The sequence below is a fragment of the Stenella coeruleoalba genome (genome assembly GCF_951394435.1).
Source record: "Stenella coeruleoalba genome assembly, chromosome: 18".
Taxonomy (NCBI): domain Eukaryota; kingdom Metazoa; phylum Chordata; class Mammalia; order Artiodactyla; family Delphinidae; genus Stenella; species Stenella coeruleoalba.
Window position 1 is genome coordinate 50,641,674 of NC_137164.1, and position 26,061 is coordinate 50,667,734.

Consider the following 26,061-nt stretch of genomic DNA (forward strand, 5'->3'; position numbering starts at 1 on the left):
GCCCACGTACCGCAAAACAAAACAAAAAAAACTTCCTTTAAGGCCCAATCCCTCTGATGAGTTTACCTGAACTCTTGATTCTTACTGTTTGTATCTGTATTCTAGTAACTATAACAAATTAATTGCTTTAATTTATTTGTCTCTTGTGATTGTGAGTTGCTGGAGGGCAGGAACTATGTCTTCTGCATTTGAGTATACCTATGTTTTAGAGGGGAAAATAAAATTATATAGTAAGTACGCCAAAAATTTGTTGATTCCATGTAAGAATTAGGTTGGGAATATTAATATCTATATTTTATAGATAATTCAATTGGAACTCTGAGATATTAACTGACTTGTTTGAGGTCAACCATATTGATGAAACAATCAAGGATATCATATTGTTTTTTGACTTTTATGCTTTTTCCATTACGCGTGCTGCCTTCCTACCATGATGGAGTTATTCCCTGTGCTTAAGCGAGCCTTGAATCTTGAAAGTGTTCAGTGAGATTTTCTGATTTGGGTATACACATTCGATCAGTTGATTATTATTATTATTTGCAGTACGCGGGCCTCTCACTGTTGTGGCCTCTCCCGTTGCGGAGCACAGGCTCCAGACGTGCAGGCTCAGCGGCCATGGCTCACGGACCCAGCCGCTCCGCGGCATGTGGGATCCTCCCGGAACGGGGCACGAACCCGTGTCCCCTGCATCGGCAGTCGGACTCTTAACCACTGCGCCACCAGGGAAGCCCAGTTGATGATTTAACGTTGTCACTTCTGAGGCTTACTAACGACTGAAAGCAAGTCAGTCCAGCCAGATACATTGTTCTTCACAAGCTTGGCCTCTGCACTCTTTGGATTTCGGGACATTTCCATCTTAGAGCTGCCACATCTTTTGGCATTCTTCCAAGAATCTACATTGTAGTTATTCTGCCTGCATTTACTATAATGAATTATGTGGGCATTATTATTATTATTGTAACTTGACAACTAACAGTTCAAGAGAGAGGGTTCTGCCTGGGTTTTGCTCTCTTGTACTTCTCATATAGCTCCTGAATTCACAACACCTATATCTCAAAATACCCAGCTCAGATTAGGCAGGTGAAATCCAGCAAAGGTGAGGGATGACTCATAGAAACCTCTGAAACACTAGGCTGAGTTTAAGATAATGATATGGGAAAAGAGTAAATGCTAATTCTAGATGATTTTTGTCAGGGAAAGAAAGGGATTATGTGCTAAGAGATACAGACACGTGAACCTCAAGAGCAGTCAGTACACAGTTATTTAGTGGTCACTTCATTTTGCCTTGTATTAAATTTTGTTATCATTTCTATCTCCTGTCAAGTAGGAACCTTTCTTCTTATTAATTTCATCCCATCTTGCACTCAGAGCTTATGAACTGAAATGAGTGATTCCAAAATCTCATTTCAGCCTTTCAACTTTCACCTGTGGTACAATAATGATTAAACAATGAAATGCTCCAAAGGCAGGAAACCAGAGATGGAAAGACACAAGGTGCCATTGGAAACAATCAGTCAGATAACCAACCTCAGAAAACTGAATGTGTATATATCTGGTTACTCACCTCAATAAAACAGAACAGAAATTTGGCATTTTAATGTAACAGCTTTCATATTTCCTTGATAATTGTGTGTTTAACATAAATAATGTCCATTTGTAACATTTATATTTCCTTTAAACACTTACTAATAAATTAGTATTAGTTATTGCCTGCACAGTGAAAAACAAGCTGGTCTTTTTTTAAAGCAATTTAAATTTTTATTGATTTTGTTTACATAACATAGAATTAGCAACTACATTAGTTGCCACTTTAAGTGACCTCAGAAAAACAAAATATATAATTATTTTACATGGTTATATTACAATTTTATAAAGTTAGCTACAGCATACCCATGCTTTGTTATAAACTGTATTCCTTTGGCCATATGTTGTAAGCTGTCAATACTAACACGCACCCATGTTAGCAAATATAAAGGAGAAAACAGTCTAAAATCGCTTATAAATCTTTTAAGTTTTACATCCATGTTAACATTATTTTTGTCCATTGTTATATTGTACAGTCCTTAATACTAGAAAATACGTTTTAAAGTTAAACAGTAGCACCTTTTCCCATATTGATTTTATTCATGCTAAGAAATCATGCTTGTTTCTTACCAACCTTTGTCAGTATGTTAAAATTTTGAATCAAACATTTTTAGAAAAGCTACTGAACACAATTTCATTATAAATAATGCATGTATATGCTATTTGTGTGCAGTTTAAAATTTGGCAAGATGATCACAGACCACAACTCTGACAGGGAGAAGGAAGGGGCATTATGATGCAGATGAGAAACAAAATGAATGGTAATAAAATGAGCTCAAATTTAAATAGGAATAAAAAATATATTAACAAACTGAAAACAGTAGTAACCCAAAGTTAATTTAAAATCCGAAGTTTGAAATGTCTTTCTTGATGACAAGCATCTGAAAAAGTGATTGGGAAGAAATTAATAAATAAGCCTGGGATTTGTAAATAGATTCCATGTGGCATGTGAATTAATTACTGTCCTTTCATTCTGGTCCCATTATTGGGGTTTTGGTAGCATCACCTTAGATGCTGGCAGAAAACAACATTGCTCGCTTATTCTCAACATGTGGCTGTGGCCCTGGGTTACCAAAAAAAAAAAAAAAAAAACCACACACACACAAAAAAAACCAAAAAACAAGGGTAGAAACTCTGTTATATTTTAAGACAGAGTTAAAGCTCTTGGGCCCAATTTGTTCCTGAAGCCACTGTGAGAACATTGCACTGTTTTGCTGGAACAGAATCAGGACCTTTTGCATTGATATGACGGGCAGTGACGAACATCAGGCTAAGAAACGGAATCTGTCCCCATGGGTTTCCTCCCGCCCCATCTCATTTCCTCTGTCTTCCGTTTTCTCTTGTACATACTTTCACACACATCTCATCCAAGTTAACCTGAGGCGCTTTGCTGGGGAGATGAAAGAATTAGGCAAGAATGCACAAAGTAGGAGGTTCTTAACAGTCTCAAAAAGCAGTTTTGCCTGTAAGTGGTAGGAAAGCACCACATCCAGCATTCTTTTCTATTAGTTATTTACACAAATAATATAAAAATTAGTAATAAGCTTTACAGGTAACTGTTACATTGACTCTAATATCTATGATCTTAAAAATAGTGTTTTAACTATCGTATGATGCATTGCCAGAGACGATCTTAACTGCAGCAGGGGTGAGAGAAGATGCTGCTTTCTCCTTTGCCATGTGGACACTGCTCCAGGCAACTCACATTCTGTCCATTATGGGGTTCGTGGCATTTCTCCATTGTAAAGGTATGAACACTGGGGCCTGCCCTTCGTTTAATCATCTACACGTTGTGTATTGTAGCTAAGTATTTACAGATGACAAAACTGAACAAATAGCATTTAAACTACAATAGTGAAAGAAGAAGAATGTTTTAATAATCCTCAAAAAAACTGTAGGTAGTATTTTCTTTGCAGAGTACACGAATAGGAGATTTTAAAGCAGTGTTTTGGGATGGCATTCCAAACCTTCTCTCTGTGTCCCTTTGTGACATTTGATCTTATCTGAATGTAAAGTTGAATATTTTCAAAAACCTCAATCTCTCTGATACTCCCTCCTGATCATTTAAATATGTCTCTAACATCAAAAAAAATACACCAGCTGAACTGCTTCCATATTTTGTCTCCAATTACAGTCCAACCAATGGTGTGAGACTATTAATAGAAAAGGTCCTTTAAAAGATTTTTAAAATTTTAAATTGAGCAATTTAAATTTCATTTAAAAATTCTGTTTCGCAGCAACACACTTATCCTTTGCATCCGATTCACCTTACTATAAAAAATAAACATCTTTAATAGGAATTCTGAGTGAGCTCAATTTAAACGTAAGTGGTGTATGAATATACCAGAAGTTCGGAAGAGCCACATTGAAGTGCTGACTGTAAAGGATTAAGTGCTTTCACAATGAGGCTTTCTTAATTCTCATCACTTTTCTTCTCATGCTGTAAACAGCTCATAAAATGTCATGAGTAACTCTGAGTGTTAAGAAAATAATCACTCTTACATTTTTACATCGTTTTGTGCAAACACACAGTTGTTTTGTTTTGTTTGGCGGATGCCTCATTGTTTTAATGATTTCTGTCCAAAGTAAAGAAAATGAATATTCCTTCTTTCAAGATGAGCTGTATTTATTACTGGAACGGAAGTTGTCATATCCGTGATCATTAGCTTTGAACTTTAAGCACGACTGCTTTTCCTCCAAGGACTGCTTTTCTTCAAATGACTGGCACCAGCAGCATAAGCATGACTGTACAAAACAAAGTAACTCATAAGTTCACATCAGTTACACTATCACAACCCTTCCTACTCTCCAGAATTCTGGCTTTCTTTGCATGATATGCAATTCTGCCAATTTCTCTCCATGCCCTCTTATTTTCCCCTTAAAAACATATAACTACATGAGTAGTATATGATAATTCTTTTAAACTAGAAAATACAGAGAAGAAAAATGTACATAATTAAACTTCCTCATCTTTTAATTCAAATTGAAAGAGAAAGCCACTCTTAATTCTTGATACTTACTCTTGATTACTTGAGAAATACTTTTAATATTTGATAAATACATAACTCAAGACTTTTTCCTATGCAAATGGAAATATTACCACACATATCTACAACATGACTGTATTTGTGCATGTTTGTGGAAGTGTGTGTATAATTATGTTAATAAAACTGGACTATACATACTACTCCATGGCCTTGACAGTGACATAAACATCTTTCCATGTCAATAAACTTAATATTACATCACCATTTTTTTCAGCCACGTGTTTAATCTCATGTGACTTTTCAATACTGTTACACAATAAGGTTATAAAGTATATGTGTCTCAGTTTTAGTCATCCAGATTTTTTCTTGGATTTTTAAAAATCCTGTTAATTCTGTTTGTTTTCTGAGAATTTATATGTATAAGAAAATGTGAGTTCCATTGCTTTCTGTTCTGTAAAATGAGGGACATGATCTGGTGACGTTCTCTTCTAGCTCTAAAATCTATGAGTTTATGAGTAAGTGAAGAATTTTATAGACTGCCTTTGATCTTACAAGGAAGCTAAGTTCTCGGTTTTCCAATAATGAACTTCCAGTGGAACCAAGCAGAACCAAGGCACCACGCCCTCCAGTACAAAACCCAGCAGTTAATAATTAGGACAATAGAGCCACAGACTCAGTGTCTGATGCACATTCCCCAGTTGTTGTACAGGTACGGTAACTGCCACCAGAGGGAAAAAGCTAACTCCATGACGACCAGACTGTAACCATGACACAAGCTGCATCATCCTGAGCAGTACTGAATCTGTGGCCAGCACAAGTCCCAGAACGAGCCTCAGGAGAATGGGATTAACATTATTGCTCATAATAATCTGTATCTTGGTGGGCAGCAGAATAATTGTAGCTTGTTCTGCCCGTATATGTAAGCACACAACTACAATAAAATTGTCGGCAAAGAGATGTTACAGACCCATGTTGACATCTTCCACTCTGAGAATATGGCGTCCCATGTCAGCATGAAGAAGTTACAGAAGATAGACCTTTGCCCCTAATCCCATAGAAATGGAATGGTGTTTGACAGTGGGGAACTGAAAGCAGCTCTTTTGCCCCTTTCCTGTTTGCCCATTTCTGTTCCCCTCTAACCTTGAAAGAACCTAATTATAGGAATGTGATCACTAAGCAATTGAAACTAATTCCTGACTTATGCTCTCCTGAATGCACACCATGCCTTGCCTAACCTGTCGATTCTCTTCCTAGATAAAAACAAGTAAGACTAGCTCTCTACCCACAGTAGCCCCCCCCCAAGCAATCCTGCATGCAGACCACTCAGGCAAGATAACATCTGAAGAGAGAGCCAGCCAGTCTGTCCGCAGGGGAGAGGCAGAACCCAACCTCCTGCCTTGATGATTCATTGAGATTCTTCCCCCTCCATTTTTCCCTTTAAAAACTCATGGCTGAGCAGAATCTTTGGTGTTGGTCTCTGGACACGAGTCCACCATCTCCCCAGACTGCTGGCTTTTCTGATTAAAGCACCCTTTCTTTTTTACTGACACTTGCCTCTCGAATTATTGGCACATGAGTGGTGAGCAGCTGAATCTGGGTTCTGTTACACCAGGGACAAGTGAATCATTCCCACATAAAGGAAGGGAATATTTTATTTATGCTAGATTGTTGAAGGAGTGAATGAATGGATGGATAGATGTTACACACAAATGCAAGCAGGCAAATGAGGAATAATTGCACATATTCCACATCAAGGAGCACTTCTCTGCTATAGAATGAAGGCAGAAAAGTGGAGGTAAAACCTGAATTAAACTGCTTTGTTTGACTCGTTATTGTCACCTCTGTATGAAAAAGAAACTAACTTAGTTATGATCTACAGTGTGCTGCATGGTCCAAAATCTTCCAAAAATGGGAACAGTGCCTTTAATCATGTGTAGCTCTTATTTTATCATGTGATATTTGTCAGACATCAATGCATGCAATTTTTATTCATTTTCTGTGTAACTCTATGAGTAAAATTGATTGGTTGAGGCAGTAGGGAATGGTTGACTGGGATTTGTAGGCAGAAATCAATTATAGTGATTTATGAGCAAAATTCACATTTAAAAAGAAACGTCTAGGGCTTCCCTGGTGGCGCAGTGGTTAAGAATCCGCCTGTCAAGGCCGGGGACACAGGTTCGAGCCCTGGTCCGGGAAGATCCCACATGCCGCAGAGCAACTAAGCCCGTGCACCACAACTACTGAGCCTGTGCTCTAGAGCCCCCGAGCCACAACTACTGAAGCCCGTGTGCCTAGCGCCGGTGCTCCGCAACAAGAGAAGCCACTACAATGAGAAGCTCGCGCACCGCAACGAAGAGCAGTCCCCGCTCACCGCAACTATAGAAAGCCCGTGCGCAGCAACGAAGACCCAACGCAGCCAAAAATAAAATAAATAAATAAAAAAGAAAGAAATGTCTATCATGTAATACTAGGGGAAACTGCAAAACAATTGACTAGATCTCTTTGGATAGAAATATTAATAGTTTGGAAGGGTTATATTTGATGCCAGATTAAAAAGGGCTTTTGATTTTCAAATACTCTCTTACCTTAAAGCAGTTTTTGAATCTTTTGCTCACCAAATACAGAGCTATTGGGTTAATACAGGAATTCAGGGAGGCCATGTTGATGCCAATGTAGTCCAATACCAACAAAAAGCTGCAAAAAATAATACAAGACATGTCTGTAAAAAAATATGCTGCTATGAACATATATTCTTTACAGACTTTTGTGTTTTGTGAACAAAAAAATTAGCCATTTACAATGGTTTTGACTTTATCACTAGTCTTTGCCAATTATGATCTCTCTCTCTCATTCTCTGTCCCTGTCATCGCCTCACCCCCCATGCCCAATTCTCTCATTTAAAATGAAATCTCAGGACTTCCCTGGTGGTGCAGTGGTTAAGAATCCACCTGTCAAGGCAGGGGACACAGGTTCGAGTCCTGGTCCGGGAAGATCCCATATACCGCAGAGCAGCTAAGCCCATGCACCACAACTACTGAGCCTGTGCACCTAGAGCCTGTGCTCTGCAACGAGAAAAGCCACTGCAATGAGAAGCCCGTGCACTGCAACAAAGAGTAGCCCCCGCTCGCCGCAACTAGAGAAAGCCCGCGTGCAGCAATGAAGATCCAACGCAGCCAAAAATTAATTAATTAATTAATAATAATTTTAAAAAATGAAATCTCTTTTGGAAGCGCTGAGGCTGGATGAAAAGAAAGGATTTACAAAGTGCAAAGGAGAATCAGACCTAACGTTTTCAATTGTGCTACTCGCTCATTTGGACAACCCTGGCTGTCCATTCCCAGTGTTCTCCTAAGTCCCTTTACTTCTCCCTTGGAAATAGGAGTAAAGGTAAAAAGATGGCCTTCTTATTTGCTCCCTAAGGATTAGAAAAATGGTACTCTCTCTCTTGCCAATGAAAGGAATCAATGGACAAACTTCTGAATGGCATTTATTTACACAATTATTTCTATTTTACCTTTCTTACCTCAATAGTTCACATCTATTGGGATCATTCCGATCATAAAGAGTGCGCTTCAAAATCCTGCTGAGGTGAAGAGGAAGCCAACACAGGGCAAAGACAAGGACCAGGCAAAATACTGTTTTGGCCACTTCCCGTCTCTGAAATAAAACCACAGTCAGACACTGAATAGACGCCTCATTATAATCACAGCATTCTCGCTTTCCAAACAAAATATTTAATATCGTTTACAAAAAATCAGTGGCATTTGTAAAAATTCAGGACACTGAGCTTTAAACTGAATAAAGAACTGGACAGCTTTAAACTGTCTAATAATGTGAATTAGACAGAAAATGATTAGAGATTCATCTTTAAAAAGTAATGGCTCTTTTTACATCTTTTTAGACTATGTAGAATATCTCCAGATAGATAATATAAAAAACATTCTTTGTATATTAAAAAATACCAGCACAAGAAAAAGGAAGTATGCTGTGGTGTATGATAATTTTAGTTTCTTATCACCATGATAATTTTCATATTCATAATCAGGATTGTAATCATGAGTCAGCAAATATTTCTATTTTCTTACCTGCTTTAAGTGATCATTTAAAGCAATTTGCATGCCACTCTTCTTTCTCAACATTTCACAGGTCATCAGGGTATAAAACAATGCAGTGATGGCCAATGGCAAGCAGAAATAGAAACTGAATAGCCACCAATCTTTAGCTGTCTTGTAAAACTATGGGGAAGAGAGAATGTTATACTTAATATTCCTCTGTAAGAAAATCTTACATATCAAACGTTAAACTAAAAAATACTCATCAAGGAGAAATTATCTTCTAAAGTCGATCCATTTTATAAATACTATGTAGAATCTTTCAGGCCACGTCTGCTGAACAAATAATTAAATTAAATGAAACAAACTTTTCCTAAAAAGCATTTCAATTCTCTAAGGAAGTGTGCTATCATTACACATAAAAATGTAAGTAATTGGGCAAAATTTTAAATATTTGGTAATTCAAATATTTTTGTCTTCACATAGGCAAGTTATCCTTAAGGAATTCTTTGTGTGAAATACCACATCTGAATGGGTAAAGATATCCTAGTGTTTATGGGAGTTTTTCACTTTTTAACAAGTTTGTTTATGGGAAAAGCAGGTAGGAAGAGGTCTATATTAATCATTTACCTAATGGATGTATACATCTAACCTATCAACTAAAAATCAAAGCTGCTTGTAGCATGCTTTTTCTCTTATTCTTTTTCTGCTTTCTTTTTTTTCTTAAAATTGTTGTTCCAGATATATCTGTGTTGGAGTAGAATTTACGTAATCTGTGCAGTACTTTTCCCATTTTAACTAATAAGAAACAAGAGGGCTTCCCTGGTGGCGCAGTGGTTGAGAGTCCGCCTGATGCAGGGGACATGGGTTCATGCCCCGGTCCGGGAAGATCCCACATGCTGCGGAGCGGCTGGGCCCGTGAGCCATGGCCACTGAGCCTGTGCTCCGCAATAGGAGAGGCCACAACAGTGAAAGGGCCGCGTACCGCAAAAAAAAAAAAAAAAGAAAGAAACAAGAAAACAGCAGTCTCATTCTCAATTTCACATTAATGCCCCTCTTTATTCTTTTGTTTACCACGATCTATACATATATTCATAAAGCTTTATCTCGTCTTATGTGTAAAATAGAAAATAATCATTGGTGACATTTGGACCAGCCCCCTTTGCGTTAACTTCTCTTAACCCATTCTGTTGGGAAGAGCCTTTTACACTTAGGATCTATCTTCTGATGACCAGTATTACCATTCTTTTCCTATTTCCTGATTAAAAGCTCTTGAATAAATGGCCAAGATGAAGTTCTTTGCAACGGCAGCTTTCCCTTTAGAGAGAGGACAAGCTTGTTATTCATCCCGAGCTTCACGGATCAATCCATCCATACCAGGGTGACTTCTACTTGATCGTTCCCTGAGCCACACGCTCGCTCTGATGACTGCTGTGCTGCTTCATACAGAATATGTAGTAGCTGCCAGTCCTTATGGGAATTTGAGTAGAAAAGCTATAGTTTCAAATCGATTCTCTCATGTAAACTTGGTTTATCTGTATTCCTGAGCACCAGGAGATTCTTGGAGAAGTAGTGACCCAGCTTCTTGCAGCCTGGGTCATTAGTCACCGTTAACCCCACAGCCCTAGGACCTACACTCTTAATTCATGCCAAGGACAGTCATAAATCAGTAGCTTCCCAAGAAGAGGAGATCAGGGGAAAAACAGCTAAATATTTATAAGGCAACAACAGAAAGGGGGACAAAAGAGTAAAATTTACCTGCATGAAGGCTGTTTTCTGAGTGGGATGGAGCAAACAGATTCTCAGATAACTGCCTTTGTAGTCAGTGGTAATCATATCAAAACCCACGGCTTCAGGGACAGCCAGGACCACGGAGACCACCCAAATTAAAACAATTTCTACTGCTGTCCATTTTGGAACCCCGATTCCTTTAATTCGACTCCAAGAAGCAACAGCTCGATATCTGAAGAGTAAAACATAATCATTTGCCAAGCTGGCAGAGCCCAGTTTTATTGAATTAAACAGTTTATTTTCTAAGTAGCATAGCAATCACTAGGATAGCAGTCAGGATATACCTGGCTTAGATATATGCTCTTACCTGTCAATACTTAGAGCACATAGACTCAGCACAGTGATTCCCACAGAGGCCTTCTGTATGAAAGGCACCAGCTTACACATCTCAACTCCAAAGGGCCAGTCCTCGGCAAGTAGCTGCGTTGAGGAGACACGAAGCTCTGTTAGGGAGATTTTCACAGGGCGCCCTCTGAACTGTATGTTTCACTTAGTGGAGACAAATGAACATGTAGAGTTAAAATAACAAATTCCAGTTCTTATTCTTTTTCTCATAGACTACTCCTCTGAAAAGCCCTTGTGTTTGATATCTGGAACAAGGAAGTGGATTGGGAATAATGAAAGGGCAGCCAGTTCAGGAGAATTAGCTATACGCAGACAGTAGCTTAGGGTCAAGGTCTCCTCCACTGCAGGGCCAACTGGGGCCAGTTGCTTAAGTTCCCCTTACAAGATCGGGCCTGCAGTGCTGAAAATGCCTCTCATACTGTTATAGAGTCTCAAATACTCAGCTGGTGGCCAAATCAAAAGAAGGTTAACTAAAAATAGGTGACGTGGGACTTCCCTGGTGGTCCAGTGGTTACGACTCCACGCTTCCAATGCAGGGTTCCATCCCTGGTCGGGGAACTAAGATCTCACATGCCATGTGGCATGGCCAAAAAAAAAACCAACAAAAAAAGACAAATGTTTCTTAGCCAGAGAGACTAGACGACTCCTATGGAGAACAGTGTGTGTGTTCGTGTACTTATTCTTCACTCTAGTCAACTTGACTGGTCTGTAACTCGGCACACAGCTCCTTGAATCCAGCAGGCACACTCCTTCCTTAGGGCTTCACTTGAGGTTCTTCCTTATCCTGGAAGGCTTTTCTCCCACAGATCCACTTGGCTAACTCCTTGACCTCCTTCACGTCTTACTCAGATCTCATCTTTTCAACATGACCTACCCTGACCACACCATTAAGTATAGGAACTGGTCAGGCCTCCCCATCTCCCTCATCCTACCCCACTGCCCGTTTCATCCAGAGCACTTATCAACTCCTATTGTATATATTATACCATACTTGTTTGTTTGGTTAAGTTTTTGCTGTCTGGAACCCCTAGCCCATCAAAAAGAAAAGAACTTCTGCAATTGCCTAGTACAGTTCCTGACACACAGCAGATGCTTAAATATTCAGCCCCCTAAAATATATAGGCAGTGGCTATCCAGCGAGCAAAAGACCTAGTTCTTGGTACTGTATATATATTTCCGTTTATCTGACTTCAGACTATGCAACCATCTATTGTTAAACTCAGTGATTTTCTTTTTTAGGACAACTGGGTGTGCCCCACCCTGGTAAATGAATCACTTTAGGTAAACATCTGGGTCGAACGTTCATGAGGTTTTGAAAATAAAGAAAAGTATTTCAAATCTACGTGTCTCTGTGTGTGTTTTAATGTTTTAAAAAATAACCTTCCAAAAGTGAAAACTATTTTGAAACACAATTGAGTCTTTCCGTTCTTTCACTCGTGAAGGTTCTTTGTGGAGTTTGTCATGCTGGGTGATTGTTCTGTAACTAGAGTGGCACCCAAAGCTGAAATGTGTGTTTCGGTACGAACATGACTCGGAGCTCCAACGTGGAACCAATTTCATTTCTAAGGTAGACATGAAAAGTTACACCGACATATAGAACAAATGTTGGCATACTTACAGCAAATATGCTTTTTCTAGGGTTTGAAAGCCTGCAAGGCCAGGCAGGCAACAGAAGAGTGGAGGAAGCCAGGTGTAAGAAAGTCACTGGTGTCAGGAATAATAGGGAACAGAGGGGTCTGGGGTAAATCCTGTCTAAATGGAGCTGCTGCTAATAAACTTGATGTGATTTTTGCCAAGAGATCCCCAATACAAAAGTATCTTGATTTTTAGCCCCAAATTGGAATTTCTATATGAAATCTCACAATTTATAAAAATTGTCAACTAATTCATATTTTTTAAAAAAACCACTGTCAGATAACATTGTATTAACAAAATATTTTTATGTGTCATACCAGCCTCTAACTTGGGACCTCTGGATTAATGAGCTGACTTATAACTCTGCTTGTTCATTCATTCATTCAACAAACATTTATTGAGTACCCACTATGTGCCATACACCATTCGGAGTACAGAGTGCCTATCAGTGAACAAGGCAAACTCCCTGCTCTCATGGAGCTTACAGTCTAGTGAGGGAGGCAAACACAAAACACATAAATACTTAATATGGTGTCACACAGGCGGTGTCACCATATTGAAAGATTATGGTGGAATTTAGGGAGCTTTCTTGATAGGCTTCTCAGCAAGGTCTCTCTGAAGAGGCAACCTGCAGTAGGGACCTGACTAAAAAATGTAAGCCATGCAAAGAGCATTCTAGGCAGAAGAAAGAGCAAATGCAAAGGCCCTGAGGTCAAAAGAAGCTTAGTGAGAGGAAGGGACAGCAAGAAGGCTCTCAAGGCTGGGGTCGAGTGGTCCAGGCCAAGTGTCTAGGAGATGTAGTTGCACAGGGAGGAGTCTGAATGGTTTTTTTTGTTTTTGTTTTTATTTTAGGAAATCCATTGCAAGATTTTGAACAGGGAAATGGAAAATGGCATCATCTTATTTATGTTTTTTAAAACGTCACTCTGGGGACTTCCCTGGTGGTCCAGGGAATCAGCCTTCCAATGCAGAGGACGCAGGTTCAATCCCTGGTTGGGGGGCTAAGATCCCACGTGCCGTGGGGCAACTAAGCCCGGCACGCTGCATCTACAGAGCTTGCGTGCTCTGGAGCCTGCGTACCACAACTAGAGAAACCAGCATGCTGCAACTAAGACCTGCACAGCCAAATAAACAAATAATTAATTAATTAAAAAATAGAAAAAGATCACTCTGGAAGCTCAATGTAGACTAGAAGGTAGAGTCAAGAAAGGAAGCTTTGATGAGAGATTGTGGGCTGAAACTTGTGATGCCCTGGGGCTGAAAAGAATGGGTTATATAGACTGGATATGTATTGAAAGCAGAGCTAGCAGGACTTGTTGATGGGTTGGATATAAGATATGAGGACTCAGGAAACTCAAGGAGGTTGATCATGTGAATGGTGGAGACATTGGCTGAAATGGGAAAGAGCCAGGGTCCTGCAAGTCTGAACCAGCTATGAACTCAAGGTGCTTTAAAAGACTTGCCAATTACCCTTGGAAACATAATAAAAAGATTCCAAACAGTTAAAAGAACCCTGCCAGACCCAGTTTGGTACAAACTATCCAGGTAATATTCTGTCTAATCATCTGATTGCCTTTATATGTATTGGGGTGGGGGGTGGGAAGCAAAACTAACACATATATGGTACTTACAAGGGACTAGGCACTATTCTAGGCCCTTTACACATGATATATCATTGAATTCCCAAAGCAATCCTATGAGGTAGTGTTACTATTACCCCCATTTTATAGGTAAAAAAACTTAGGGGCACTTAGAAGTTTATTAACTTGCTGTGTTGATTTTAAATATGCCCACAAATTCTTTGATACTCCTCCCTTCAAAAGGTGAATCCTCATTTTCCTGCCCTTGAACACGGGTTGGACCTAATGATTTGCTTTTAGTGAATAGAATGTGGTGGGTGTGATGATGTGTGACATCTGAGACTAGTTCATAGAAGGCATTATGGCTTGCTCTCTCTTGGATCACTCATTCTGGGGGAGCTGCCGTGTCAGGAGAAGACTCAAGCACCCCTATGAAGACTCCCAACAGGTGACAAGGAACTGAGCCCACCTAAAAACGGCTGGCACTAATTTGCCAAGTGTGTGAATGAAAAGATCCTCCAGCCTCAGGCAAACCTTCTGATGACTGCTGCCCCGCCAACATCTTGACCCTCATAAGAGACCCTGAGCCAGAACCACCAGCTAAGCAGCTCCTGAATTCCTGACCCACAGAGACAGTAATAAATGCTATTCTTCAAGTTGCTAAGTTTGGGGGTAATTCGCTTCCCGGCATTAGATAACTAACATATTTGTCCTTGGTCACTCACTTAAGTAAGTAATAGATCCACATTTGAACCCACGTGGTCTGATTCTAGAATCTGTAATGTTTTGAAGAAGCTGATCTTAGATGAAAAGTGTTTAGAATTAAATCAATATTAGTATTTTAAAACCCATAGCTATGTGTCAAACAACGGTAAAGTATCTAGATGTAGAGTAAAACTTTCTTCTAACCCCCCTGCTATTTTATTCATCTACTGTCCAAAAATTCAGATAGTGTCAAGTGTTCTCTTGTCTTCAATGATTTCCAAATATGCAAATATTAGTATCACATAGGTACAGCCATCAGATGAATCAAGATGAATGAGTGTCCGGTCACTGAAGGGAGAGAAGTCTGGCCAATGAAAATGAGCTCTGCACTGAATCCAGGCCCTGTTTTGAGGTTACTATTGTTTTTGGCTCAGCCTAGAAATTGGATGATTGCTCTTCATACCAGTTGGAGGCCTGCAGCCCAACCTCTGACCCAAGTTATCACAGAGGACAGGGAAACACAAACTGAAAATTGTAGCAGTTCTCTTCAAGTTCAACACAGAGATAGTCAGAAACCTAATCACAGCTGAGAGATTACGGTTTTCTAATCTACCCTTCCGAAGGGAAAGAGACTGAAAAAAACCTCTTCATCATTTCAGCTCAGACCTGAATGCTGCCAGTCCTGAGAGGCCACAGAAGGTGGGGGGACGGAGTGCCCACTTCTCTTATTTTGTAGTCTGTCAGAAGGATGACTTTGGCAACCTCTGCTTCTCTGATCAGAAGGCTTTGTGGGCACACCAAGAAGCCTGACACCCTGTGACAGAGACCACACCCACTGCTGATGCTCACCTCTGTCTGCATGGCCTCCAGCCTCAATGCCTTGGCAATTTAGGCTTGGAGCTTATTTAAAATGCAAAAGATGTCAACCTCTTGTTTAATAATAAACAAAGCCCTGGATAGGGGAAAAGCTGTGAACTTAAAAAAAAATAAAATCACTCTCAACCAAGATGCCACCTTTAAAATTTGGTGAAAGAATGTTCTTAGAGATTTTTATAATTCCTGGGAATTAACTATTTCACTGTTTTTTGACAAAAATAATGACGTCCAACATCTATCATTTGAAGTCCGACAATACAGCTTTCTTCTTGGTAGAGGAAATTTGATTCTCCTTTATTGCAAGAGGAGGCAACTCTAACTTTAAACCCAGCAATAATACATTCTTATTCCTTATCTGCAGTTTTCCCCATTCAATTAGATAATGTAAGGGCACGATCTGAATACTGAAGACAAATCATGCACGTAATCAAATCTCTCTGATCGCAAAAAGAATGTTAGAGGTCCATATTGTTTCTAGGTCCCTGCCACGTGAATTAAATTTTTAGGTCCTGTTTAAAACTAAGTTTGAATATATATTACCTACCATTTATCAAATGTGAGCCAGTCAGAAAATACTCCCATAGCTGACACTGGTTTTCACATGGTGATGGTTCATCCAAGGAAGAGCTTTTGTTAGTGTTGGTCCTGGGAGCAATGTGGTGTCCATTTGACAAATGGTAGCCTGTCCTCCTGCTGGCCCCTTTCGCCTAAGGCTTCTACTGCTTCCCTAGCACATTTCTTTTGTATGAGTAAAGTAAACACAAATAAATAAATAAACACTAGATTGAAAAAAGACTTGGTCATACTGACTACAAGGTTTCTACACAAGGATGGCCATGATTTCATAACTTTGTGTTGAAACAGCTGTTTGAGAAAGGAAAACGTCAAGAGAATCCAAAAAATTATTTTATATCATATTTAAAAATTATTTTTATATTAAATATATATTATATAATTTTTTAAAAACTTCTAAAAGGATAAATAACATGAACAGAAAATAAATATCCTTTCTGTACAAGTATGATTAAGTGAGTCCTACAAAATCTCTTCAACTGGGGGATTTATATTTTTCAATTCTTTTTGTAATTAAAAATTACATTCTAGAGAAATTAAATGGAGAAAATCCTATTAATACACAGCACTCTTAATGCCCAAAGGCATCTAGCCCCGTAGAGTCGGGAAATGCCAAAGTTAACCATCTTGCACTAACGAATGTTCAATAGCCTCATTAACCATATATACCATTTTCCTTTCCTATTTTTTTTAAATTAACAGTATACACTGAGCTTTAACTGTTTCTTTGTTTCAGAATATTCTACAACATTTTTAGTGCCTAGCACAGTGCCTGGCACACAGTGACTGCTCATTAAATGTTGTTGAACAACAGTGAATGAATGAGTTCATGGACAAATAAATGAATTTGATCATAAGGCAAAAATCTTGTGATAAAACTTTTGTCATGAACTTTTCAGTTCTCATATTTGAAACAATTTCTTTAGAGAATTGGGATGACTATGCATTTTATATATTGATTGATTTTTGTATTGTCTAGTGCATGCCCTCCTCCTTTCCAGATGATCAGGTCTTCTTGACACATAGAGCCAGGGCCTCTGGGATTGAGGCGTTAGCTCTTCTCTTGGACTTCTGCCTTCCAAGCAGTCCGTAAAAGGTGGAAAGCAAAATTCCTCCCCTCCCCTCTCTCCCCTACTCAAACCTATCAGGGAAATGACCTTTAAAAAAACAGAACCTACTGTTTCTCACTATCTGATGGGATTCAGTGAGGTGCTTTAGTTGTAAATTTGGTGGAGATGGACTCTGGAAGCATAGAGACGCTGTAAGAGACGGTCATTTAAGAAGGTAGGTGAGCAACACATTAAAAATGACAACTAAGGTTGCTTTGCCGGATTGCTGTCTGTTCCATCTGGTGATGAACTGTGAACATTTCTTTCAAATGACTGGCATTATAGAAATGTTTTTACAGTCAGAGTCAAAAGAAGGAAATAATGGAGTGGTTGTGTTTCACAAGTTTGGGGAAGGGTGTATTCTGCTGCTTTTATCTCTGTTTCCTGTAGCAGATAAGAGTTTTTCTGCGATTGAACTGGCGTCTTAATAAGATAGTACACCCTCATTCAAGGATTTCCCATGTCGGCTCTCCCTTTCTTTTTTCTTATTCAAACATACAGTGAGAATTTAAGCTGCTGGTCAAGTGCATAGACAATAATTTCTTGACATACATTGCACCCGTGCCCTTGGGGACGAATATCAGTTACCGGTTCCATCCTGGGTCCATTAAAATGCACTTAATCACTTAAAGATTAGGCCATGTGGGTTAGAATATGTGGGTGAGGAATAATGTCAGCTTATCCCCCAGGGGTACCATTTAAATACCACAATATGAACAGTGCCCCCTGGAGTTGTTCAAGGCAGAGGCCCTGTCCTAGGAATCTGTTGTGTGCACAGTGGCAAAGGGAGGGCTTTCCACTGCTCTGGAAAGATTCCTATCACTTGCTGAAATAGAAGAATGACTCCATTAAAATGAATTAAGTTTCTGGAAACAAAATATTTAAGAGAAGCAAAGAGATAGAAAAAAGATAAAAAATAAATATGTCTTAGAGAAACTTAAGTTCACCTTAAATATATATCCCTACTTTTGTTACAGTGAAATTTATTTCCAAGTCTGTAACAGGCCAATAAATAAATGGATTGCTACTCTCCTATTACCTGAACTTAAAAACTTATCCACAGTTTGTGCTTAAAACCTTTCATTGACATGTCACATATTTTGAAAAGATTCAACTAAGAGCATTAAGACATGCTATTCACAAACCTAGCTTTATGGTCAGATTCACTTAGCTGAGCTGGATCTTCTAAGATCGCTGTGACACCTGAAGAAACTAAAGAATTATAACCTGATGGCCTCATGGCTCAGAAAGTGACTCTCAAACTTAAAGAATTCAACAAATCTTATTAAGTATTTTCATATCTTACTTAAACCTAATTCTATCCAGAAAATGGCTTATGGGATAAGCTATGGTGAGAAAGCGTTTGATTACCATGGAATTCAAAAGCCCATTAATATAATTTGAAAACACTGTGTGAGGGGGAAGAAGATATGTACAAAGTAAACATCCAGAGAATAGGCTTCCTCCTTTCTGGAAACCATGATGAAGCTAAGGAGGAGAGAAATAGAGAGGGGATGAGAGTTAGGTGGTGAGAATATGGCTGGGAGACTCAGGGACAGAACACTGCTTGATAAATGCTTCTGTCAACTTTGCTAATAAACTTCTGACTCAAGAACAATCCTCTTTCTCTCTCTCTCCTACCATCCCAGTTTGGCCATTTTCTTGTTCCTTTACATTTTCACCAGAGAATCTATAGGGAAAGAGAAATAATCAATCTCTAAAGTAAAAGCACTGGAAAGGAAAAAAGTCTGAAATTAGAGCAGTTGCCAGCTAAGGTGTATCCATACACCGTGCTCAGCTATCTCCCAAACATAACCAACCTCTTCTTAACTTTGCAAAGTCCTGGAAGAGAATGTTTCACATCATAAATTACCTCTAGAATCTTATTTCAGCTCAGGCTTTATCTGTCAACACCCCTGAGAGCACTTAATCATTGATTAGCATTTGGCATGTTTCTCTAAAAATCATCAACTATAGCGTATTAGCCATACCTTATATGGGTTTCTTTGGAAAATGAAGACCCTGGCTCCCTGGCCTTGAAACAACATGGTCTCGGCTGTGTCATCCTCTTGTACAACTATGGAAATGCCTTCAATCTTGAACGATTCATTTAAAAATGAGCAAAGAAAAAATGTAAAGCCTTTGATAGATAAGCCTTACCACATTGAAAGAAACATTGCCTTGACGTTTTAAGAGCCTTGGATTTATGGAGTGACCGAGTGGCAGATCAAAGGCAAACACAGGAAGCACCCTCGAGTTAACCTGGGGAACATTTCATTGCCCAAGGCCAAGAGTTTGCCCACCATTTTGTCACAGGCATTCACAGCCAACATGTGAAGCGGTGAATCAGAAATAGGAAGTCTTGAGTGTCTGGGCTATTTGACATCTGCTATTGACCTATTATTCTGTTATGGCCAATATCCTCATACACATAGAAAAAAGAACAAAATCTCCCCCCCTTTTTTTGGACAGTTATAAAAATATGAGTATAACATCTTTTGTCAACAAGCGTTTGTCTGGAATTGATTGTTGCAGGCGCTATGCTACGTGGGTGTTGGGGGGTTAGCTTTATTTATTAATTGACCCAAGGTCATGCAAAGCTAATAGTCTTACTCTTTATTAACACTTTTAAAATGTTAATCCTTCAAATGTGCTTAATTAACACTCCTTAAAAATTTTGTTGTTTTAAATAAATGAACCTCAAAGGTATCTAGGTTCTGTTTTGGGTACAAAATGCTTCTGCTACTAAGATGTCTCTAGACATCACAAAAATGTCACTAAAATATCTCAGTTACTTAACTGGAAATATGCACAGTGTTATTATCTTGGGCAAAATTAGACTCCCCTCCCCAATGATACCTTTACTTCTATTGCTCTATATGCATAAACTGCATTTACTAATCAGAAAAGTATAACTTTGAAAGTTAAGTTTGCTGGTCCTTCATTCACTTTTACTTCTAACTATGAAATTAGTTAATTATATGCAGACTTATTAAGTACTAGAAGTAGTCTAAGACTGGATAGTGAGAAAGGTGATTTTGTTCAGAAAGACAGCTTTGATTGTGTTACAAGCAGGAATGTCTGACTACGTGACAAGGTCACTTCGCTCGAAACTCACTTGAGGGTTCAGTGAAGCAATTCCCATTTTGACATACCAGCACTTTAATGTTACACGTACCCCACCTTAAGTAGTTAAACGTTAAAGGTCAGTAGCTATGCTTCTCTGAGCTATGAAGGCAGCCTCTCTGACTCCAATAGTAGCCTACGAAGTCTTAACAAGAAAACCATCTAGAGGCACTCCAACGGGTCACCAGCTCAATTTTTAGAAAGCTCTCCATCACCACTAGACATCTGATTATACTTGGATCCTTGTCAAAGTCTGCCCACATAGATATCTGTCATCAGTTTCCAAGGAGATTTGTTTTCAAACTCAATTTGCTTACACATAAAGGAAGCTATATTTATGCTATTTATTATATTTATATTACATTATATTTATGTTAACTATATATATATTGAGTCAGTTATTCCATGCAAATATAGTACAAAGAGAATGAACTTGTTATAATTTAAAAACTCATTGTTTGCGCAAGCATTTTTAACTTCTTAAGATGTTAAGAGAAGTTAAAGAAATTTTAACTTCAACCTGCCATCAAGGCTTGTTAAAAATCACAGCTAAACTAAACCAACTAACCAACCAACCACCACCAACAACATAAACAACTTCACAGCATCTACAAGTATACCCAGCTCTTCCTATACAGCTTTGACATTGGTGCTACTCCAACTTACTCTAGGCTCCTATAGGCAACAAATGTCTAGATTATTCCATTCATTTTAGTCTACACAGGAATGGCACAATAAGTAGCTTGTGAATAAGGAGATATTCATCCTCACATCAGATGCTTAAACACTGGTTTTGGGGTCAGGTACATACATGGACCATGTAAATACTGGCATAGTGACCCATGTATGTATTAAAGATAGACATTGATACCTATATATGTATATGGAGATGTTACATAAAATAGTGATTCAAACTAAGAGTACAACAATAATTTTGGGGTACAGTATGGCAATATCTATCAAAATTACAAATGTACATATCCTTTGATTCAATCATTCTAATTCTAGAAATTTACCCTTCAGATATAGTCACACATGTGTGCAAAGCCATATGGGCAAAGATGTTATTTGTAGTCATGTTCATAATGGCAAAAGCTGAAAAAAGAAACCCCAAGTTTCCATTCTTATTCACACACACACACTCACACGCATCCTAATAACATTTATTACTGGCTTACTTTGTGCCAGGCACTGTGACCAATGATATTCACCTATGTACTTATGCATCTATACATTCTTTATAACATTTAATATATTTACATATGTATACATCTATACTTTTAAACATCCTTTTTGGACGCTTGCTTTTTCATTTTTCATCTGGATGCTCTTACGTAATGCAGTGACAGCCCTAGTGTGCGCTGCTGAGAAGGAGAAACGAGGCTTTTATTTCCAGCAGGTTCTCATGATTATCTGAAGCTCTTTTAGAGCTTCGATTTGCTGAGTCTCCCACAACATCGATCTATCAGGATTGCCTCCTTGACACAGGAGCCCTGGTGAAAAGACTGTCTAGAAGTTTCCAGAGAAACAGTTCCCTGAGGGAGTCAGAGCAGAGTAGACACATTTCCTGGGCTTTGTCAGCCCTCACAGCAGCCTCTCCCTGTGAAGTCCCATCCCGTTCTACAGCTGCATCAAGGAACATGGCTTCCAGCCAGATCTATGACATTTTGTGGTTTGTCAACTTTACTGAACTCTAGATTTACTGAAGTCCAGATTAATGTAATAGGTTCACGTTGATGTTTCTGGGCCTGTGGGTAAACCAACAGAGGAGGTGCGGGATTCTATGAACCCTCAGAAATTGTGAATGTACATTATAGTATCTATTAATTATAATGTATATATAAATTATCTATTTATATGTTAATTATATATAACATATAAGATGGATAATTAACTGGATTCTCAAGAGAATAATAACATCCCACAAAAACAAAATTAGAAATTGCTAGTTTAGAGATTCAAGTCCCCCACTTTAGGATAAATTTAAATGGCACTCATAATTCACTTCAGTTGCTTTGTATGAAGTATAATACTTGACTACTCTGAAATTATAAATGCATTTTTTGTAACTTGTATGGTGTCACAATTATTTAAGGGAAAATGGCTTTTAACTAGCCCTGGATTAGGTGTTTTTGTAAATAAAGCCTTTAGAATAACAAACAGTGATATCAGTATTATACATTACGGATCATCTGAAAGGGATTTCAGGAGATAGAAATCTTCAGATGACTCAAATTAAAACTGAAAATGCTTACCAAGTATCCTACTATGTAGTAGTGTGTCCCATAATTGCAGCACTGCACTGAAATGAGGTCCTAACAATACTCCAGGTTGGAGAAGGGCAATCTATGCTCATCTCACTCTGTGCAGGGGGCCAGGAGGACCACGGGTTCTAGGGCCAGAAGGCCTGGGTTCAAGCCCTAGTCTCATCACTTTCTAGTGGTGTGACATCGACCTTCTAGTGGTGTGACATCGAACAATTTACTTCTTTACCTCTCCAAAATGTAGTTTCCCCATAAAACAGGGGTGATAACAATATTTCTTCCATAGGGTTTGCTGCAGTGATTTAATGAACTAAACCAAGTACTGAGTACATAATAAATGGTAGCCATTACTGTTGTATCTCAAGTGACACATATTTATGCACAATATAAAAATAAACCAAAAGCCACTATGTAGGATTCACTGATGGCAAACCTAGTGGTGGGACCTAATTCTATGTGATGGATTTGTTCATGACCAAAAAGGATGATTACATGGCCAGATTTGTAATGACTCAGTTTGTTTATTTCAGAAATAGAAACACAGCTTTAACAGACTGAATGGTTTCAGGCAAAACGTTGTAACTTCCTAGGGAAATCATAAAGGAATTTGAAAGGAAAGGAAAAGCTGTGTGTCCTTTGGGAGTAGGATAGTCTCTGGCTTATCGAATGCAATAATTTAGCCAGACAGAGAAAGATGGTCCTGGAAGAGCTGTGATTTACATCTGATCTGGAGGCAAAATGCCCTCAATCCAACCTTCCATACAGCACTTCGTCTGCTGGCTGACTTAGGAGGGTTTCTAAATGGGCTGACCATGTGGGGTTTCCTGGGACCTTCCTAAACAATCTTTCACAAAACTCTGTGCAAGCCTAGCAAAACTAGATGTAATCTCCCTTTTCAGAAGGATCTTATTACTTATTTAAAACTTCTCACAACACCTTGTACTCTAAAATTTCTCGTCAGTTTTGAGGAATTGAATTGAAATTCTCCTGCCACATTGGAATGGTAAGACTTAGTCTGTAGGACTCCTAAAATGGGTTACTTCTGGCCCTAATGGAGCTGTGACTGCATTTAAGGGACCCATTTCAGCCTGTGCTTCTCCCAGGAAACCCTCAGAGTTCACAAGGGCTGGTACCCATGCAGGAATTTAAGATTTCATCTATTAATCCCTCATTTCTGGGAGTGTTGCCTTCTAGGACCTGGATCCTAATCCAAATCCTGTCTCTAAACCTCAGAAATCTCTAGAATTCCTTAATGTATGCCTTATTGGATTAGGATTTCCAGAGATTCATAAAAGGCAATTTAAAGGCATGCCATCTGGTGACTTCTCCTGCCACAAAGATCAAAGTATCTCCCACAATCCTTTCCTAAACCAACATGCCTTTTCTTTCCCTTGTACTGAGCCCAGGACTAGCTTTAGGCAAATCCCCAAAGTACATTCCCGGTCCCTTACACTTTTGATTCTGTTTTTATGCATGACTTCCTATTGCTGGTTACGATGGGGAAACAGAGTTTTACAAATTTGCATCGCCCTTTAAAATTTTCCAGCTCTTTCACTTAGGCTATTTTTCTTAACACCACAAAACCCCAGTCGGTGGGCACTAGAAACTTTATTGTAGAGTTGAGGACGCTGAGGCCCAGAGATGTTGGGAAGTGTCCAGAGCTTCAAAGCGGGAGTCAGAGTGTAGGGGTTTGCGTCCTGCCCTAGCTCTTCAAGCCCATTCCCTCTGATGCCTGCAGTAATCACATAATGATGTTAGCTACTGAAACTGTTAGAGACTTTGTGTTCAGTGTCCTTGGTCTTGTCCACAAAGTCATTGATGGGGTGCAGTTTGCGCTTTGGAACCTGACAGATTGAGCCTGATCCTCCTCACCTCCATCACTTACTCACTGTGAGACCTTGAACATCCTGTCATCTGTCAAATGGAGTAATGTCTACTCATGGGTTGTCAGAAGGAGTAAAGGAAAGTAACACATCTATCTCAGCGCTTGGTCCATCGTAGGCATTCAGTAAAGGGTAGGTACAGTATGGTCATTCACAGCAGGTGAACTAACACAGCAGGTGTTTTCCTACTCTCCTGTCTGGGTCTCTTTCTTCTAGACCGTTTGTCTCCTAAAAACCTATTCGAGCCCTTCTACTGTTAGGGTCCTTTAAGAAAATGCTTCCCAAGGTTAGTATGCATTTGAATCACCTAGGTATTTTAAGATGCAGATTCTGATTTAATAAGTCTGGGTTGGACTTGCAGTTCTAACAAGTTCTCAGGTGATAACAATCCTGCCAGTCCATGAATCATCAGTTTCTGAGTAGAGAGAATGTACCTTGTGAGCTGGATTTAGGGACAAGGTCCTTCAGGACCAGTGGTTCTCAAACCTTACGTGCAGGGCTTGTTAAAATACAAACTACTGTGCTTCACCCAGAGTTTCTGGATTAGTAGGGTTTGAGGTGGGGCTATAAGATGTCATTTCTAACAAGTTTCCAAGTTATGTTTATGCTGCTGGTCTGGGGACTATGCTTTTTCCAGGCTTAGCAGTGGGCTACTGAAACCAGAAGGCTATTTGGTTCCAATGATTACTGACTTCTAGGAAGGGACGGATCTTCGTGACTAAGCTTCCTGCAAAGGCTCTGGCATCTCCCCCTTCCTAACGGTGTGCCCTCCCATTGCGATATTAGCAGGCACCCTTTACCTTGTAGACATTGATGGGGATATCAATGACGATGTGCAGCAGGTCTCCCAGGGCCAGGCTGGCTATCAAGATATTAGGGCCGTTTCGCATGCACTTGTTCTTGTAAATGATTCTCAGCAGTGTGGAGTTTCCGATGATGCCCAGCACGAACACTAGGCAGGACACCACCGTGTTGATGTACTTGAAAGTCTCCTTGATCTCGATGGGTCTTTCGCACGGGGGCGGGGGAAGGGTGCGCGGTGGGATTCCCGCCATTCTCGCTCCTTTCGGCATCTGCGGAGATGCGGACGACCGCTGCACGCTGGCGTTGGAGCCCCTGGGCCAGGAGGTCTTAGTTGGGGGCGCCATTATCTCTCCGGCCCCCAGAAGTGGCGGAGTGGCCCCGGCCGGCGGGAATCCCCTCTCTTCAGCCTGGACCCCCACCACGCCGCAGGCAAGGATCAGCGCCAGCAGGGCGCGTCCGCACAGGCTGGGCAGCGGCTGCATGCTGCTGCCTGCTCCAGGGGGAGTCGGGTGGCCACTCTTCAGCTTTCAGTCTGGAGATCAGCAAGGGAAGGAAGACGGGACACCCGGGTCAGCTACCCCAGCCACGCCCCTGCAAGCGGCTAGCGCAGAGCGCAGCCGCGCCCGCAGTATCCGCGCGCAAAAGTAACTCAAGTTTGCGCGTCAGTGGGGGGACTCTGGCGCGTGTGACCCGCCCGAGCCCGTCTCCTGCCCTTCCAGAGCCAGTTTTCGCTGGTTTTTCTCCCCT

General features: G+C 39.8%; 1 protein-coding gene across 1 annotated transcript; it reads right to left on the reverse strand.

Moving 5' to 3' along the window:
• Window positions 1–1,648: 1,648 nt before the first annotated feature.
• Window positions 1,649–26,061, reverse strand: EDNRB (endothelin receptor type B). Its single transcript, XM_079902828.1, has 7 exons — window positions 25,311–26,061; window positions 10,722–10,834; window positions 10,382–10,586; window positions 8,657–8,806; window positions 8,095–8,228; window positions 7,157–7,265; window positions 1,649–4,329 (listed from the first exon to the last, which is right to left on the reverse strand). Exons 1-7 carry the CDS (start codon window positions 25,794–25,796, stop codon window positions 4,195–4,197), a joined length of 1,332 nt encoding a protein of 443 aa, XP_079758954.1. The 5' UTR covers window positions 25,797–26,061; the 3' UTR covers window positions 1,649–4,194.

Bases quoted from the DNA above. Each gene is read 5' to 3' on its own strand.
- EDNRB (XM_079902828.1), bottom strand. From the start codon at position 25,796: ATGCAGCCGCTGCCCAGCCTGTGCGGACGCGCCCTGCTGGCGCTGATC. The intron at 8,807-10,381 runs GTAAATTTTACT...TCTTCCCCATAG, and splicing joins AGAAAACAGCCTTCATGCAG to TTTTACAAGACAGCTAAAGA. The intron at 8,229-8,656 runs GTAAGAAAATAG...GTTTTATTTCAG, and splicing joins TAAATGATCACTTAAAGCAG to AGACGGGAAGTGGCCAAAAC.